The sequence below is a fragment of the Trachemys scripta genome, unplaced genomic scaffold (assembly GCF_013100865.1).
Source record: "Trachemys scripta elegans isolate TJP31775 unplaced genomic scaffold, CAS_Tse_1.0 scaffold_127, whole genome shotgun sequence".
NCBI lineage: Eukaryota > Metazoa > Chordata > Testudines > Emydidae > Trachemys > Trachemys scripta.
Window position 1 is genome coordinate 5,938 of NW_023260500.1, and position 18,212 is coordinate 24,149.

At 55.7% G+C, this 18,212-nt stretch overlaps 1 protein-coding gene across 1 annotated transcript in view; it reads right to left on the reverse strand.

The window, feature by feature from the left end:
• Positions 1-14,247: 14,247 nt before the first annotated feature.
• Positions 14,248-18,212, reverse strand: part of LOC117870278 (striated muscle preferentially expressed protein kinase-like) — a gene marked incomplete at its 5' end in the record, with an annotated part of 29,410 nt that continues 25,445 nt past the window's right edge. Inside the window, 1 exon segment of the mRNA XM_034757367.1 lies at positions 14,248-17,587. Coding sequence (XP_034613258.1) covers positions 17,365-17,587 — 223 coding nt within the window.

The window sequence follows — 18,212 nt, forward strand, 5'->3', positions numbered from 1 at the left end:
GCCGTCTTTTAACCAGCACGGCCTTCTTCCTCCACTGTGGGATGGTGGCTTTGGGAATCTAGTAAATGCTCTTAAATTAATCCCAATTATCATTCCCATTTTCTAATTAAATTTTCCTCCCAGGTGATCTGGCTCATAACTGTCTGCAACTTTGTGGAATTGTCCCTAGTAAAGATCCCAGTATCTCTCTCACTGCTCTGGACTTTATTCTGCTCACACATTACAAAGGTGATCAAGTCAGGATCACTCGTCCCTAAGCTTCCATTACTTGTAAGTGCTGTGATCGGCTCCTTTCTCTCTCTCTCTGACAAGGGCTCAGAGAATCCCCTGTTGGCTGCACCGTGTCTGGAGTTAGCAATTGCCATCTGTTGTATGGAGAAATCCACAGGGTGTTTCAGGGCGGGCAGCATGCGCCCCCCAGCATGTGTTCCTCAGACCGAAGTCCCCCCCGATCGCGCCACTTTCCCCCTGCATGGTGTGGATGGTGCGGAACGATCGGCTCAGCCTCGTCCCCAGGGGATTTGGGCTCCAGGGCAGACACCAGCTAACAGCCCCTCGTAAGCGTTATCTGCCCAGACACTGAGCCAGGTGCATTCCAGGCCATTTTCTTCTGGGTGAGCAGCGCCTGGGACGCAGGTGTCATGGAGTCCCCGGGTGATGCTCTGGGACTGCTCCCCACAAAGCCAGGCAGGACTCTGGGAGCCTCCTCGCCCTCGGAGCAGACTGTCTCCAGGGCAAGAAGCTCACACGGCTTCACCTCCTGGGTCTCTCCTGGGAGCATTCAGCATCTGCCCCTCCGTGCGCTTCCCACAGCGAGTCCGCCCCGGCGGGGTCCTGGGGGAGCCAGAGGGTCCTGCACCCCCACTTCGCAGTCAGACGTGACTCTCAGCCAGCCAGTAACACAGAGGTTTATTAGATGACAGGAACACGGGCTAAAACAGAGCTTGTAGGTACAGCGGCGAACGGGACCCTTCGGCCGGGTCCATTATGGGGTTCAGAGAGCCAGACACCCACGTCTGCCCTCACTCCTAGTCCCCAGGTAGCTCCAACTCTGAAACCCCCTCCAGCCCCTCCTTCTCTGGGCTTTGTCTCTTTCCTGGGCCAGGAGGTCACCTGATCTCTTTGTTCACCTTTAGCTATTTCCTTGCAGGGGGGGAAGGGGCCCTGGCCATTTGTTGCCAGGGAGACAGAGTGTCAGTGATTTATGCACACTGGCCTTTCCCCACCACCTAGAGACTTAAGAAATGCATAGGGGAAACTGAGGCACCCACACAGTATTCAGAGGAAACATTAAGAACAGTCCCACTTCGTCACAGCAGGCACGGCCATTTCTGACAGTGCCCCTCCCCTTCTGCCCACACCATCCTAGGTCCTGAGCAGCGATTTGAACGCTCCGACCGTGCAACTCACCCACCAGGTTTCAGTGACACCAACTAGATGGAATTTATGCTCCTCGATGAGCTATTCCAATTCGCCGTTTGCTCCCCGGCTCCCAGCACTGGTGTCCAGGCAAGTCACGAATTTCTTCTCTCCGGGTCCTTTGGCTCCTCGATTTTCTTCGCAGCGTCTGGAGCTTGTGCTGGCCGAGTGCTCGGCTCTTCCCTCTCTTCGCCCTCCCCGTGGGCTCTCAGGAAAGCCCTTCTGGCTTCAGGCGGGGAAGAGAACACGCCACGTCCATTGCAGGACCCCACCACTGTCCTGGTGCATGTAGCTGCAGCTGGGAGGAAAGACTCCCCACGCCCTCTCTCAGGTCGGCCAGCGTGGGTCACACCCACGGTCCTTCCCGGCCAGCGGGAGTGCGGAGCCGGTGCTCAGGGTGGGGGCAGCTTAGCCCACCAGAGCCAAGGCCAGCAGTGGTCACCCAGTCTGGGTAGTCCAGGCGAGACCTGCCCTGGGTCAATTCCTGTCTGAATCAGAACAGCCAGGCTGGGCTCAGAGCTGCAGCCGGTGCTGGAGAATCCGCCCAGGCCCCGGGCCGCTGGGCAATGTTTTCTTGCTCTCGCTGCATCGCTGTAAAACCTGGCAAGCGTCACGCTCGGTGTCGAAGCGACGCAGCACAGCCTGTCCCAGCAAACCAGCCGCGATTGGTCACCTGCAAGCCAGGATAGCGGGGAAAAGCTGAGCTCCTGTGAGCCTCCGGCCAGCAGCATCCGCTGCCCCTCTGGCCCAAAGCCTCCAGGATCCAGCCGGGTTCTTAGCCCTGAGTCCCGCGGGCGTGAACAGCGAATACCTGGACCTGGGTCCCCACGGTCTCTCCCACACAGCTCCAGCCACATGGGGACTGTTCTCGATAGTTCATTGCCGGCTGCCTACGGGACTCCTACCCAGTGCCCTGTCCCGGAGGAGAAATTAACCCCTTCACACCCACAGTGCAGAGTGAGTGGGGAAACTGAGTCACCTTTTTCATAACAATATTACAGAAATTTCCCACATTCTCCAGTCCCCCTATTCCCTCCTCCCCACCCCCACCCCACCCCCATTCTTATCTGTGTGAGTTTCTGCCTGGGAGACAAGCTGCTCAGGGCGCCAGCACGTTACACCCCCCGGGGCGGCTGGGCAGAGCGGTGCTGGGTGCTCTTCAGCTGGAAGGGGTCAGTGGTTTCCATCAGCCGGTTCTTGGGTCTCCAGACAATGGCCAAGGTGGCTCAGCTGGGCCCCTGCTCACCAGCCGCTTCGTGTCCCTTGTTCCACCCTATGTCCCCGCAGCCCGTCCCTGTGCTGGCCCCGAGTGGCGGCCGCGTTGGGAGCTCTCGATGCGAGCAGGCCCCGCGTCGAGCACAGGATCTCACTTCGCGGCATCAGACATCGGGGCCTGTCGGGCTGCAGCGTCCAGCCACTGGCTTTTCCTGCCCGGCTCCACTGGGTTAAAGGGCCCCTTAGCGCCAGATGTTTTCTGACCACGAAGGTCCAGAATCACAGCTTCCTGGCAATGAGGGGCTGGGGGGGCCCTGGAGAGATCATCACGTCCAGCCCCCGGCGCTGAGGCAGGGCCAAGTAACCATAACCCAGCCGGACAGGGGTTTGTCCAGCTTGTTCTTCAAACCCTCCAGTGCTGCGGATCCCACAGCCCCCCTTGGACGCCTGTTCCAGAGATTCGCTATCCTGGGAGTTAGAAAGCTTTTCCCGATAGCGAACCTCAATCTCCCTGGCTGCAGATTAAGCCCAATACTGCTCGTCCTGCCTCCAGTGGAACACAAAAACACAAGACTGGCCAGACTGGGTGTGACGTTCGGAGTGTGATATAATATCTCATTGAAAGGTGACAGGGATAGAAAGAGTTAATCAACTCCCAGCCTGACCTAACCCAGGGCCCAACTTTAGAGACTGGTTAGGAAGATCTGTAAATAAACAGAGCTTTGAAACGCAGCCGGTATTGTTAGAGGTAAAAGAGTTGGTGTTTGCTCAGGTCTTGTGATGTAAGCAAACAAGTCTGTCTATTGTCAGGGGGTAGCCGTGTTAGTCTGTATCTACAAAAACAACAAGGAGTCTGGTGGCACCTTAAAAACTAACTGATTTATTTGGGCATAAGCTTTTGTGAGTAAAAACCTCACTTCTTCGTATGCATAGAGTGCTATAGCTTTGATTCAAAGATCAAAAAAGGAATATTTAGGAAGACACTTGAGGGAAATAGTATTATTGTCTCTATGTCTCTTTGAAGGTTGTGGTACCTGTATCTGAACTGTTTCATGGCTAAATTACCCTGTGCTAATTGCCAGGATGTTTGGAAGGAGAATTAAGCCTATTGTTTTCTCAGGCCAAAAGGCTGCTGGAAATGTATAAAAACCCTGGGACACAATCCTGCTTCATCTCAGATCTGCTTTGGGTTTCAAGAGGAGGAAACCTTAAGCCACAAAGATTGAGATCCCCAGTCACTGACTGGAGCCACCCTGAACATGGACATTGGACTATAACCTCTGGACTATTTCTAAAAGGACTTTTGGCAACTACAAGCTCACCTCTGCTATGTACCTGAACCTCAAGAATTGAATTCAAGTCTGTCTGTATATTGATCTTTTAACCAACGCTCTCTCTCTTTTCTTTTTTAATAAATTTTAGTTTAGTTAATAAGAATGGACTATAGTGTGTATTTTGGGTAAGATCTAAGTTATAACTGGACCTGGGTATGTGGCTGACCCTTTGGAAGAACTTTTCTTTTATAGGATGAGATAAGATTTTCAGTAATCATCATCATATCTGACAGGTGTGTCTGGACGGAGGCCTGAGGCTGGGCACGTTAAGGGAACTGCGTTGTTTGGACGTCTGAGAAACCAGTGAGGTGATACAGGAGCTGTTCTGTGCTGGTTGGTAAATCTAAGTATTGGAAGATCCACCAGCGTTGGGGGTTTGTTTGCCCCGTTCTGTTTGCAGTTCGCCCTGATTGAGTGACCTCACCTGGCTCCCACGGGCAGCACCTCACACTGGGTCAGACCAAAGGTCCATCCAGCCCAGTGTTCTGTCTTCTGACAGTGGCCAGTGTCAGGTGCCGCAGAGGGAATGAACAGAACAGGGAATCATCAAGTGATCCATCCCCTGTCGCCCAGTCCCAGTTTCTGGCAGTTGGCGGTTTGGGAATTAGGGACTTCCAGAGCACATCCCTCACCATCCTGGCAAATAGCCATTGCTGGACCTATCCTCCAGGAACGTACCTAGTTCTTTTTTGAACCCAGTTATAGTTTTTGCACATGGAGAACAATCAATCCCTGTCCTTCTGTAACACCCCTTCGCAGGTGGCAGCCTGTTCTCGGGTTCCCCCTCAGTCGTCTCTTCTCCAGACTAAACATGCCCAGGTTTTTCACCTTCCCTCACAAGGCAGGTTTTCTAAACCAACCTTTCCAGACGACTGTACCTCTTGCAGGAGGCTGATTTGTCCTGCATACCCCCAAGTTTCACCTCATTGAACCACTCAAAACTCGTCTCAAAAACCTCAACATTGACTCGCTTACAAAATCAGACATAACATACAGAAGTGTCAAGGCACACGGTTACTGACAATTGCTGACTTCCCCATATAATTATCAAATAAATCGATTGGAATGTAACTATTGTACTTACATTGCAGTGTGTGGTATGTAGAGCAGTGGAAACAAGTCAGTGTCTGTATGAAACGTTAGTTTGCACTGACTTCGCTAGTGCTTTTCTGTAGCCTGTTGTAAAACTAGGCAAATCCCTAGAATGAGCTGATGTCTCCCCCGGAAGACCCCTGTATGCCCCCAGGGTACGCGTACCCCTGGATGAGAACCACGGCTCTAAACCTTTGATCAGGTTTGTTGCTCTCCTCTGGACTCTCTCCAGTTTGCCCACATCCTTCCTGAAGTGCAGGGCCCAGAACTGGACACAGGGTCCAGCTGAGGCCTCCCCAGTGCTGAGCAGAGCGGGACAGTGACCTCCCATGTCTGACATACGACGCTCCTGTTCATCCACTCAGAATGAGAGTCGCCTTTTTCTCAACTGCATCACATCGCTGATTCATCTTCAATTTGTGATCCACTGTAACCCCCAGATCCTGTCCAGTGGCGCTGCCACCGAGCCAGTTAGTCCCAGTTTGTACTTGTGCATCTGAGTTTTCCTTCCTACGTGCACTTCCTTCCTGAGTGTACTTAGAATCACAGACTAGCAGGGTTGGAAGGGACCTCAGGAGGTATCTAGTCCCACCCCCTGCTCAAAGCAAGACCAACCCCAACTAAATCATCCCAGCCAGGGCTTTGTCAAGCTGGGCCTTAAACACCTCTAAGGATGGACAGGGCCGGCGCTTCCACTAGGCGACCCTAGGCGGTCACCTAGGGCGGCAGGATTTGGGGGGGGGCAGCATTTTGCCATCCTCGGCGGAAATTCGGTGGCAGGTCCTGGAGCTAGTGAAGGACCTGCCGTCGAATTTCCGCCGAAGACCCGGAGCGGAAGGACCCCTCGCCACCGAATGCTCAGAGGAGGAGCGCGGCCGCCTAGGGCGGCAAAAACCCTGGCGCCGCTCCTGAGGATGGAGATTCCACCACCTCCTTAGGTAACCCATTCCAGTGCTTCACCACCCTCCTTAGTGTAGATAAATCTCTGATACTTTTCATATGACTTTACATTGTGCCTCTTCAGATAACCTTGTAGTGGGTCTACCCTCGTGTGACCTCTGTTTTCATGAGACTTGGTATCAAAGCTTCATATAGAAACCTTGTATTGATGAGCCTTGGTATATGGAAACTTGGTATCAAAGCCTCATGTAGAAACTTTGCATTGCCCTTGGTATAATGTTATAGCCCCTAAGGATAGAATAAGATAGAAGGAAAATGTCTCTTTGCTAAGAATAGACTAAGATCCCCCCCCCCCCCACGCCCATCAATTGCCCTGTTGAATGAACGAGGTGTGAATGAGTAAAGGCGTGGAAGGCAGCACCTCCAGGCAGCTGCAACAGTTGGAGAGGGGCTGGGAGCCAGACCCAAGGACAATAAAACCTGTCAAGTGGGCTCACTGAAGAAGATCAGACACACTGAGGGCCTTGGGGGTTAGACGCCAGCACCTTCTTTTGAAAACACCCTCTTTGCAGCATTGGGACAACTCCCAGAGGGAGCAGCACAAAGGACCAATTGACACAGACACAGATTTTGAATCTGGTACAGATCGGCATGAGAGGGAAGCTGCTATAAATGTGAGGTGTCTTGCAGAGGACCCCGGGTCTCCTCTTGTCAACATGGGAGCATCGACCCGGATCCGCAGAAGCCCGGCTCCACCCCCTCTCCCATCTAACTCACCTGGTCAGTGCAGTTAAGGGGAGCAACTAGTTGGTAACAACAACAAGACGGAGTGTGCTTGTGTGTGTGAGTGCATGAGTGTAATATATCTCATATGCATATGATACAGTGTTGATTGATACATGTAGTGTTGATTTGTTGTTTTTGATGATACATGAGAAGGCTCTGGATTCTTCGACCATGGGATGGTGTTCCAAGAAGGAGGAGTGCTAGGCAGAGACGGGCTCCACCTAACGAAGAGAGGGAAGAGCATCTTCGCTAGCAGGCTGGCTAACCTAGTGAGGAGGGCTTTAAACTAGGTTCACCGGGGGAAGGAGACCAAAGCCCTGAGGTAAGTGGGGAAATGGGATCCTGGGAGGAAGCACAAGCAGGAGAGCGCAAGGGGGGAGGACTCCTGTCTCATGCTGAGAAAGAGGGACGTCGAGGAGTTATCTTAAGTGCCTATACACAAATGCAAGAAGCCTGGGAAACAAGCTGGGAGAACTGGAAGTCCTGGCACTGTCAGGGAACTATGATGCAATTGGAATAACAGAGACTTGGTGGGATAACTCACATGACTGGAGTACTGTCATGGATGGATATAAACTGTTCAGGAAGGACAGGCAGGGCAGAAAAGGTGGGGGAGTTGCACTGTATGTAAGAGAGGAGTATGACTGCTCAGAGCTCCGGTATGAAACTGCAGAAAAACCTGAGAGTCTCTGGATTAGGTTGAGAAGTGTGAGCAACAAGGGGGATGTCGTGGTGGGAGTCTGGTATAGACCACCAGACCAGGGGGATGAGGTGGACGAGGCTTTCTTCCAGCAACTAACAGAAGTTGCTAGATCGCAGGCCCTGGTTCTCATGGGAGACTTTAATCACCCCAATATCTGCTGGGAGAGCAATACAGCGGTGCACAGACAATCCAGGAAGTTTTTGGAAAGTGTAGGGGACAATTTCCTGGTGCAAGTGCTGGAGGAACCAACTAGGGGCAGAGCTCTTCTTGACCTGCTGCTCACAAACAGGGAAGAACTAGTAGGGGAAGCAAAAGTGGATGGGAACCTGGGAGGCAGTGATCATGAGATGGTCGAGTTCAGGATCCTGACACAAGGAAGAAAGGAGAGCAGCAGAATACGGACCCTGGACTTCAGAAAAGCAGACTTTGACTCCCTCAGGGAACAGATGGGCAGGATCCCCTGGGAGAATAACATGAGGGAGAAAAGGAGTCCAGGAGAACTGGCTGTATTTTAAAGAATCCTTATTGCGATTGCAGGAACAAACCATCCCGACGTGTAGAAAGAATAGTAAATATGGCAGGCGACCAGCTTGGCTAAACAGTAAAATCCTTGCTGATCTTAAACGCAAAAAAAGAAGCTTACAAGAAGTGGAAGATTGGACAAATGACCAGGGAGGAGTATAAAAATATTGCTCAGGCATGCAGGAGTGAAATCAGGAAGGCCAAATCACACTTGGAGTTGCAGCTAGCAAGAGATGTTAAGAGTAACAAGAAGGGTTTCTTCAGGTATGTTAGCAACAAGAAGAAAATCAAGGAAAGTGTGGGCCCCTTACTGAATGAGGGAGGCAACCTAGTGACAGAGGATGTGGAAAAAGCTAATGTACTCAATGCTTGTTTTGCCTCTGTCTTCACAGACAAGGTCAGCTCCCAGACTGCTGCACTGGGCAGCACAATATGGGGAGAAGGTGACCAGCCCTCTGTGGAGAAAGAAGTGGTTCTGGACTATTTAGTAAAGCTGGACGAGCACAAGTCCATGGGGCCGGATGTGCTGCATCCGAAGGAGTTGGCGGATGTGATTGCAGAGCCATTGGCCATTATTTTTGAAAACTCATGGCAATCAGGGGAGGTCCCGGATGACTGGAAAAAGGGCAATGTAGTGCCCATCTTTAAAAAAGGGAAGGAGGAGGATCCGGGGAACTACAGGCCAGTCAGCCTCACCTCAGTCCCTGGAAAAATCATGGAGCAGGTCCTCAAGGAATCAATTCTGAAGCACTTAGAGGAGAGGAAAGTGATCAGGAACAGTCAGCATGGATTCACCAAGGGCAAGTCATGCCTGACTAACCTGATTGCCTTCTATGAGGAGATAACTGGCTCTGTGGATGAGGGGAAAGCAGTGGACGTGTTATTCCTTGACTTTAGCAAAGCTTTTGATATGGTCTCCCACAGTATTCGTGCCAGCAAGTTAAAGAAGTATGGGCTGGATGAATGGACTGTAAGGTGGATAGAAAGCTGGCTAGATGGTCGGGCTCAACGGGTAGTGATCAATGGCTCCATGTCTAGTTGGCAGCTGGTTTCAAGTGGAGTGCCCCAAGGGTCGGTTCTGGGGCCGGTTTTGTTCAACATCTTTATTAATGATCTGGAGGATGGCGTGGACTGCACCCTCAGCAAGTTTGCAGATGACACTAAACTGGGAGGAGTGGTAGATACACTGGAGGGTAGGGATAGGATACAGAGGGACCTAGACAAATTAGAGGATTGGGCCAAAAAAAACCTGATGAGGTTCAACAAGGACAAGTGCAGAGTCCTGCACTTAGGACGGAAGAATCCCATGCACTGCTACAGACTAGGGACCGAATGGCTAGGTAGCAGTTCTGCAGAAAAGGACCTAGGGGTCACAGTGGACGAGAAGCTGGATATGAGTCAACAGTGTGCTCTTGTTGCCAAGAAGGCTAACGGCATTTTGGGCTGTATAAGTAGGGGCATTGCCAGCAGATCGAGGAACGTGATCGTTCCCCTTTATTCGACATTGGTGAGGCCTCATCTGGAATACTGTGTCCAGTTTTGGGCCCCACACTACAAGAAGGATGTGGAAAAATTGGAAAGAGTCCAGCGGAGGGCAACAAAAATGATTAGGGGGCTGGAGCACATGACTTATGAGGAGAGGCTGAAGGAACTGGGATTGTTTAGTCTGCAGAAGAGAAGAATGAGGGGGGATTTGATAGCTGCTTTCAACTACCTGGAAGGGGGTTCCAAAGAGGATGGATCTAGACTGTTCTCAGTGGTAGCAGATGACAGAACAAGGAGCAATGGTCTCAAGTTGCAGTGGGGGAGGTCTAGGTTGGATATTAGGCAAAACTTTTTCACTAGGAGGGTGGTGAAGCACTGGAATGGGTTCCTTAGGGTGGTGGTGGACACTCCATCCTTAGAGGTTTTTAAGGTCAGGCTTGATAAAGCCCTGACTGGGATGATTTAGTTGGGGATTGGTCCTGCTCTGAGCAGGGGGTTGGACTAGATACCTCCTGAGGTCCCTTCCAACCCTGAGATTCTATGATTCTATGTATTACCAATGAATGTGGGGCTTTGCCTTATTCCCCCTGAAAAGATCCTGTGCAGTACTTTAAGTACAACACTAGGTAACCCATTCCAGTGCTTCACCACCCCCTTAGTGAAAAAGTGTTTCCTAATATCCAACCCCCACCCCCACCCCGCAACTTGAGACCATTGCTCCTGGTTCTGTCATCTAGTACACAAGAGCACACTGTTGACTCCTATCCAGCTTCTCATCCACTGTGACCCCCAGGTCCTTTTCTGCAGAACTGCTGCCTAGCCAGTCGGTCCCTAGTCTGTAGCAGTGAATGGGATTCTTCCGTCCTAAGTGCAGGACTCTGCACTTGTCCTTGTTGAACCTCATCAGGTTTCACATGGCAATTCAGTCACCTCTTCTGAGCACTAACGGGATTGAGCTCTTTAAGTCTCTCACTGTCAGGCATTTTCTCCAGCCCACAAGCCATTTTTGTGGCTCTATTCAGCACCCTCCCATTTTGAAAATCTTTTATAAAATGTGGACACCAGGACTGGATGCAGGATTCCCCAGTGCTGTATGCAGAGGTCAAATCCCCTCCCTGCTCCTCTCGGTCCCACAGCCCCGGATCCCATGCCTCTCCGACAGCGCCGCCTACAATTCACCCAGGGATTTGAGATCAGCAAATCCTTCCCCAAACAATCCAAGAGAAATGCTACAACCTCAGCCCCCAGCACATTCTACATGGGCCCCAGGACTCTCGAACCTGGGACCCTGGCAGACCCAGCGTAGCTGGCCCCAGACTTTTACTGAAGAGGCATCAGGGCACCTAGAAACCAGCCTCAAGCCACTCACCACACAAAGGGCCAGGACACAACCGACTTCCTCCCGAAACTCTGCAGCATGAAGAACCTCCCCCAGAACACCGTCCTGGTCACCATGGCTGTCACCTCCCTCGACACCCACGTCCCGCACAATGGCGGCATGGCTGCCTGCCTCACAAAGCTATGAGACAACGGACAACGCTCAGATCTCCACCCCAACCACGTCGCCAAACTCAGCCACTTCATCCTCACACAGAACAACTTTACCTTCCACAACAAAGGCTTTGTCCAACCCTGGATCCTAGGATGGCTCCTCAACACGCCAACCTTTTCATGGGCACCCGGAGAAAGAATTTCTGAACAAACGCACCCTGGACCCACTGATATACCTGAGGAACATCAATGGTATTTTCATCCTCCGGACAAAGAGCCTGAACCCCCTCGTAGATTTCCACCACGCCTTCAACAGCCACCACCCGGCCATCACACACTCCCACGCCGGTGTCAACTTCCTGGGCACCAAGATCAGCTTCAGCGATGGAACCCTACAGACAACTGTCTACAAGAACCCCCCGGATCACCCCACCTCCCTTCCTCGCTCCAGTCACCAGCCCAGCCGCACCGAGACCTGGTAGCTACAGCCAGGCCCTCAGACACCACAGAACAAGCTCCAAGGAGACAGTCCGGGATACACCTTAGAACCACCGTCACCAAACAAGGACACTTCCCCGTGGAAATAGATCACCTTATGGAACAGGCCCAACACATACCCAGAGAACCTGCTTCAGTATATGGGAAACCCCCCAAACAAACCCCCAGTCGCACAGTCGCCTCCCACCCCACACTGGAACCTGCACGGGGCATCATCCAACAACTACAAGCCCACACTCGATGGAAGAAATCTTTCCTGAGCCCCCCTCTGGCCTTCAGACGACCCCCAGCCTCTCCACGCTCAGCATCAGGCACCCGCAGACCAGGGCACACCACTCAGAGCCGTGCCAGACCCTGCCAGAGCAACGGATGCAAAACCTCCGCTGCTACGACGGGCAGCACCCCCCCAACCCACCTTCCAAGATCCCGGGTCCTACACTTGCCTATCACAACCCGAGGTGCCCCCCACCCAGCGCTCTCAATGCCCCAGTAACAGCCAGGTGGGTGAAACCAGCCAATCACTGGGCTCGCCAAGGAACGCGGCAGCAAATGACCCCTGGCCCTGGGGGTGAGCACTTCTCACAACGCAATCGCCCCATGTCTGACCTCGCCCTCCTCAGCCTTAGCGGAAACCTGCCCCACACCTGCAAAAGACCTGCCCGGGAGCGTCAATTCATGGCAGGGACCCTGGATTTATGGCTCATTGCAACAATCCACAGGGTTAGCACCCACCCGCAGCCAAGCTCCCCCTCCCCCAGCGCATCCGCCCCCTTGCCCCCTCCCACCCACCCCGGCTCAGCTGTTCTCTGGCGTGTGGGAGGGGTGTGCTCGGGGGAGGGGGCAGAACTGGGTAGGAAGAGGAGGGGCAGGGGAGGGCAGGGGTGGAGTGGGGGCGGGGCCTGGGGCTGAGCCCACCCACCCCCCGGGAAAACTTGGAAGCAGGTGCCTGTAACCCCCAGCGCCCCCCTCCAGCCGCTCCCCCCCTTTCCTCCCGCTGTCTGGAGTGCGAAAGGCCCTTCCCCTCGGACGGGCCGTAGGAAACCCGCTAACTACGTCTGCTACACAGCCCCTCAGGAGAGCGCGCGGGGGGGGGGGGGCTCCAAACTCGTCTCTGCCACCAGCCGAAGTCGGTGCAATAAAAGCGCTGACCTCCCCCAGCCTGGTCACCACGTCGATCCCCCACTGAGAACTACGTGCTGAGATCCGAGATCGGCCAGGTCTGAACCCCCTGAGCGTCCGCTCCAGGGACATTGGGGAGGGCGACTGTTTCCCTCACATTGACGCCCTCCCCTTTACCAGCCACCGAGTGCCACCGCCTTGGTCTGGCAGGCCCTGTTTTCCACAAAGCCTTGTCAGCTGCCATGAATTCCCTCCACAGCCTGAATCCTGCATCGGCTTCTCCGCTGTGGTGCCCGGCAGTGAGATCAGGCTAATGGGCTGTCGTTAGCGGGCTCATCCCGCCTGGAGCACTGGCACGCTCGTCGCACCCTGCCAGCCATCGGCACCTGCCTCGCTGGTCCCAGTGATTAACACGAACGTCTGCAGGCGGCAGAGATCCCTCGGCCAGGTCCTTTAGAGCTCTTGGCTGAAAATGCTTCACCAACCACGCAATACGAGTGCCTTGTCCTGCTTTCCAAACACAGACCAGCAACATTTCCGCGTTCTCTGCGCCACCGGGCCTGGTCTCACCATCGACTAATGGGCCCATCGCTTTTCCAGGACTCATTTGGTTCCCTCCCTGCTGCTCCGCACCTCAGAACGGCTCGCTTGGGGTCTCGTCCCCCTTTGTCCCAAGTTGCTCTTTTGTTTCCAACTGCTGCCTTCCCGTCTCCCGGCCGGCTACTCGGCAGGGTCACGCGCTGTCTCTGCTGCGGGATCCCGGCTCCTTGGCCGGCTACAAACGCTTCGGGAAGGACGGCTCTGTTGAGATGAGTTCCTGTCTGCATCCTGTAAAACTTGCCCATACCAGTATTGCCCTGGCCTCTTCTTTTGTCATTCAGTGTTGCACGCATTCTAAAGCAATATGCATTTCCTCACCTTTTGGGGGCGAAGCCAGACTTTGAGGCACCTGCTCCCCTACTTGGTGTAAACTTTGCTTGTGCCAATCAGAAACGAACACAAACAGGTTTTGGGCCCCGTCCCCATGACACTTCTATGATGTCATAGTTGGTACTTTATGGGCTGCCTGCCATGTGCAGGCAGGGAGAGGAGAAAGAAAAACGAATCCTGTGTATCCTGTGTACACCCGTAACCGAGCCTGATCACCTCGAAGCCTCTCTCTCAGCTCACGTGTGTCAAACAGAGTGTCTACGTTTGCCGGGCGTTATGCGTTGGTTTGTATTTGTAAGTATCAGTTATTACTAAATGCTGCATCTTTGTTTATAAATATTGTTAGTAGATATTTTAGTCATTGTGTGTTTTAAGTTTCGTTAACTCTATTAGCTAATCAAACGCTGCTCCCTTACCCCTTGTCATTATCCCCAATAAAACTTTAAATTGATTAATTTGTGTGTGTGTGTGTGTGTGTGTGTGTGTGTGTGTGTGTCTGCAGTTTGCAGCGTGACCCATACTCTCCTTGCATCCCTTACCAATATAGTCTATTGCCACGTGCAGCCTGGTAAATAACAGGCCGGCATTTTCTTTCACCCCTGCGTGCCCGTGGCAATCCACAGGCTCCTTCTCAGTCACAGTTTGTAGCCTCGGCGCTGGGCGCGTCACCTTTGACCCGGCTGGGTCTCTGCCCACACTGTGAGCGGGTGGGGGGGTCTGCCGGGCCCCCCCAATGACCACACGGAGCCAGGCCGGGCTGCTCAGGGCCTTTATTGCTTCTCAGGCACATGGCTCGTCCACACCCGAGCAAGTCCAGCCCCAAACTCAGAGCGCAGCAGGAGGGGCAGGGGGACGACGGATGGGGGAGGGACAAACGGGGGGGGGGGGGGAGCAGAGACACAAGGGAGGAAGAAACCTTGTCAGCAAGACAATAAATACGCCCTGTCGCTACAGCAGCATCTGTGCAGCAGCTGGGGTGGGCTCCCTTCCCCGGCCCCCGGCCCCCAGCCCTGGGCACTGGGCATAGCCCTGCTGGCTCAAGGCCAGTCTCACTGCCCAGCCAAGGTGCAAGGGCAGCCAGGCTGTTCCTGCCCCCCAGCCAGCAGTGCCCCCGGGGGGAGACGCACCTGGGCCGGGCTGGAGGCAGCGGAGCCTGCCCGGCAGTGGGGAGAGGACAGGCCCATGGAGGGGGCAGGGGAGAAGCCAAGAGCCTCCCCCCAGTTCACACGGCTTAACCCCTGCAGGGCACCTCGGGGCCAGCGAAAGCCCCAGGGCAGCTGAGGCCTTGGCCAGTTCATCTGCAGCAACTGCCCCCCCATACCCCTGGGGCAAGGCCCCGAGCCTGGGAGGGGCAGAGGAGCAGGGCAGCGGGGAGGGGGTGGGAGCGCTGGGTGGCTCCGAGCAGGGCGCTGGGTTGAGATCCCCAGGGCACGGCTCCCAGGTGAGCTCTGCCATGGGGCCCATCCGGCCCCATAGTGCCCAGGGAATCGGGGCCATTCATCCCCATCCTCCAGCCTGGCAGGACCCCCCCAGGGGTGAACCCAGCCCCCAAAGCAAGCCCTCCCCCCGGGGACTGGACAGTGGGGCACACAGAGCGAGCGCCCCCAGCCCGGCTCTGTGCTGGTGGATGGACCCCGGCCTGTGAGCGGAGATGTGCGTACATGGCTCTGAGTGGGGCTGGGGGCACACGTCGCTGGACGGGGCGGGTTGGATGTCTGCGGGAGGGAGGGGCGGGGGGGATTGTGACTGATGCTGCCACCCCATGTGGTATCTCTGGGGGCCGCAGTGCCAGGGTCCAGCCGAACCCCCAGGGCGGAGGAGGGGGACATGGGCCCCGCGCAGAGCGAGGGGGTGGCTGGCGCAGAGACCTGGGAACTGCCTGGCGCTGGGCATTGCAGGGAGGTGTATGGGGGAGTGTCGGTCTGTGCCGCCACGCTCTGTGTGGGTGTGCGCGTGCATGGGAGTGTATGGGAGTGTCGTGTGTATATAGGTGTGTAACTGTGCGTGCATAGAGCATTGCTGTGTGTGTGTACAGGTGTGTCGCTGTGTGTGTGTACGTGAGTACAGGCGTCGCTGTGTGTGCGTGGGATGTACAGGCATGTCACTGTGCGTGTGTACAGGCATGTGTGTGATGTAGAGGTGTGTCACTGTACATGTGTACAGGCATCGCTATGCATTCATAGGGGAGTCACTGTACATGTGAACAGGCATGTTGCTGTGCATGTGTACAGGTGTGTGTGTGTACATGTGTACAGGCGTATGTGTGTATGTAGAGGTGTGTTGCTGTGTGTGTACAGGTGTCACTATGTGTGTACAGGCGTCATTGTGCATGCATAGGGGAGTCATTCTACGTGTGCACAGGCATGTGTGTGTATGTAGAGGTATGTCACTGTGTGTTTTTGGGGCATATAGGCGTGTCGCTGTGTGTGTATAGGGGAGTCACTGTACATGTGTACAGGTGTGTCGCTGTGCATGTGTACAGGCATGTCGCTGTGTGTGTGTCCGTACAGGTGTGTCGCTGTGCGTGTATACAGGCATGTGTGTACGTACAGGTGTGTTGCTCTGTGTGTGTACAGGCATGTCACTGTGTGTGTACGTACAGGTATGCCGCTGTGCATGTGTATAGGCGTGTGTACGTACAGGCGTGTTGCTGTGCGTGTGTACTGGCGGGTCGCTGTGTGTGCATAGGGGCACATGGGCTCTGCGTGTCAGACTGTGGCCGCAGACAGCAGGTGACTCCTAGCAGCTCCCCAGGTGGGCAGGAAGGGGGTGGGGGGGCTGCTCAGTTTGCCCTCATCCATAATGGCCACCATCTTCCCTGACTTCCCATGGAACTGAAGCCTGGGCTGCCCTCAGTCAAAATGGCCACACACACACACCCCCCCCGCAGTGAGGCCTCCCCGGGCTGGAGGACACCCTACGGCCCCCCTGCCCCATGCAGGTGGGTTGTGGCCACTCTCTGGGGCCGAGCTGGGGGCGGGGCAGGGGGCGCTGGAGGCTGGGGGGGTCACACAACCAGCTCAGCTATATTCAGCAAATGGCCTGGCAGCCTGGGGGCGTGTGGGGCAGGGAGGGAGCCCAGCGGGGGGCAAGGACCGCGAGTGGGGCCGGGGCTGGCAGCCAAACCGGGGCAACAGCGCCCCCGAGAGGTGCAGGAGGCCGTGAGCACCACGGTGACACTAACGACGGGGGTTTTACCCACGTCCGGCATGGCCGGGTGCTGCCAGGGCCCCCGAGGACGCGGTTCTGCTCCTCCCAGCTCCGGTCATAGGGCACGTGGGCAGCGTGGCGCTGGAGGGAGAAGGCGTGCCGAGCCGGCTGCCGGCGATGGAACCCTGTGGGCCGGGCCGGGATCCCCCAAACCCGGGGGAAACATCTCAAAGGGCAGGTGATGCTGGTGGCTTCCCATCATCACGGCTCCTGTTTCCTGCCCCCCGTCCCTCCATCTCCCCCCTTCACAGTTTCACACGCCGCAGAGGTTGCTGCTGGGCTCCCGTCTCCCCTGCCCCCCAGACGCTCCCCTCCCCCCGCAGCCCGCCAGCCCCTAGTCTTGGAAGTCCAGCTGTTTGCGTAGCATTTCCTGTCCTCAGGCACAGCAAAACAGGAAGTCCCGCCCCTTGCAGCAGGCCCCCCGCAGGAGGAGCGGGAGCAGTGAGCCCCCAGCGGTGCCGACTCTGCTGGGCGGAGGGGCCCGCAGTGCCCGGGTGAACGCTCCTCTGCGGTCCCGAGCGGCCAGGCTCGCGGGGCGGACGCCAACGCACGTCCTGGCGGTTTGCTCGACCCCCGTTCCCGCCTCCGGGAACCTGCCGCCGCGGGTCCGGCCCCTGGAATGTTCCTTCGACTCCTCCGTCGCCGCAGGAGGTGGCGGGGCTACTGCGTGACCGGCGCGGGGGGCGGCTGGCTGCCGGAGCCGTGGTAGGAGCGGAGTAAGACCTTGTGCTTGGTGACGGCCTCGCCGCGCCGGCGCTGGTGCTCCACCAGGAACTCCTTGAGCCGGTTGGTGGTGAAGGTCAGGGTCTGGCGCCGCAGCTTCATCAGGTAGGCGTCCTGCAGCCAGGGATTGGCAAAACAGTCCTTGATGGTGGGCCGGCTCCTGCAACAGCCAGGGAGAGCCCGGGGGTGAGGGACTGGCCACGTCTGCCGCTGGGGAGCCCAGGCAGGAACAGGGACTGGCTGCTCATCCCCCTGGCCCAGGCGAGGGAAAGGACAGGCCCCAAGCCCCAGCCAGGATTAGAACCCAGGAGTCCTGACTCCCACTTCCCCTGCAAACCCAGTAGCCCCGTGGTTCTCAACCATTTGTCCCGGTGACCCTTTCACACAGCAAGCCTCTGAGTGTGACCCCCTTTATCCATTCAAAACACGTCTTTGTGTATTTAACACCACTACAAATGCCGGCGGGGAAGCGGGGTTTGAGGTGGAGGCTGACAGCTCGCAACCCCCCAGGTAATAACCTCACGGTCCCCTGAGGGGTCCTGACCCCAGTTTGAGAATGAACCCCTGCTCTAGACCCCACTCCCCTCCCTGAGCTAGGACAGAACCCAGGCGTCCTGGCTCCTAGCCCCTCTCAGTAACCTCAGGACCCCCTGCCTGCACGTCGCGATGTGCAGGCAGCCAGTCCCGAGGCGACTGGAGAGGCAGGCCGGGGCCTGGCATGTGCGGCTGTACCAGGGCCTGGCGGGTGGGGCTGTGCCGGGGCGGGCCGGGGCCTGGCATGTGGG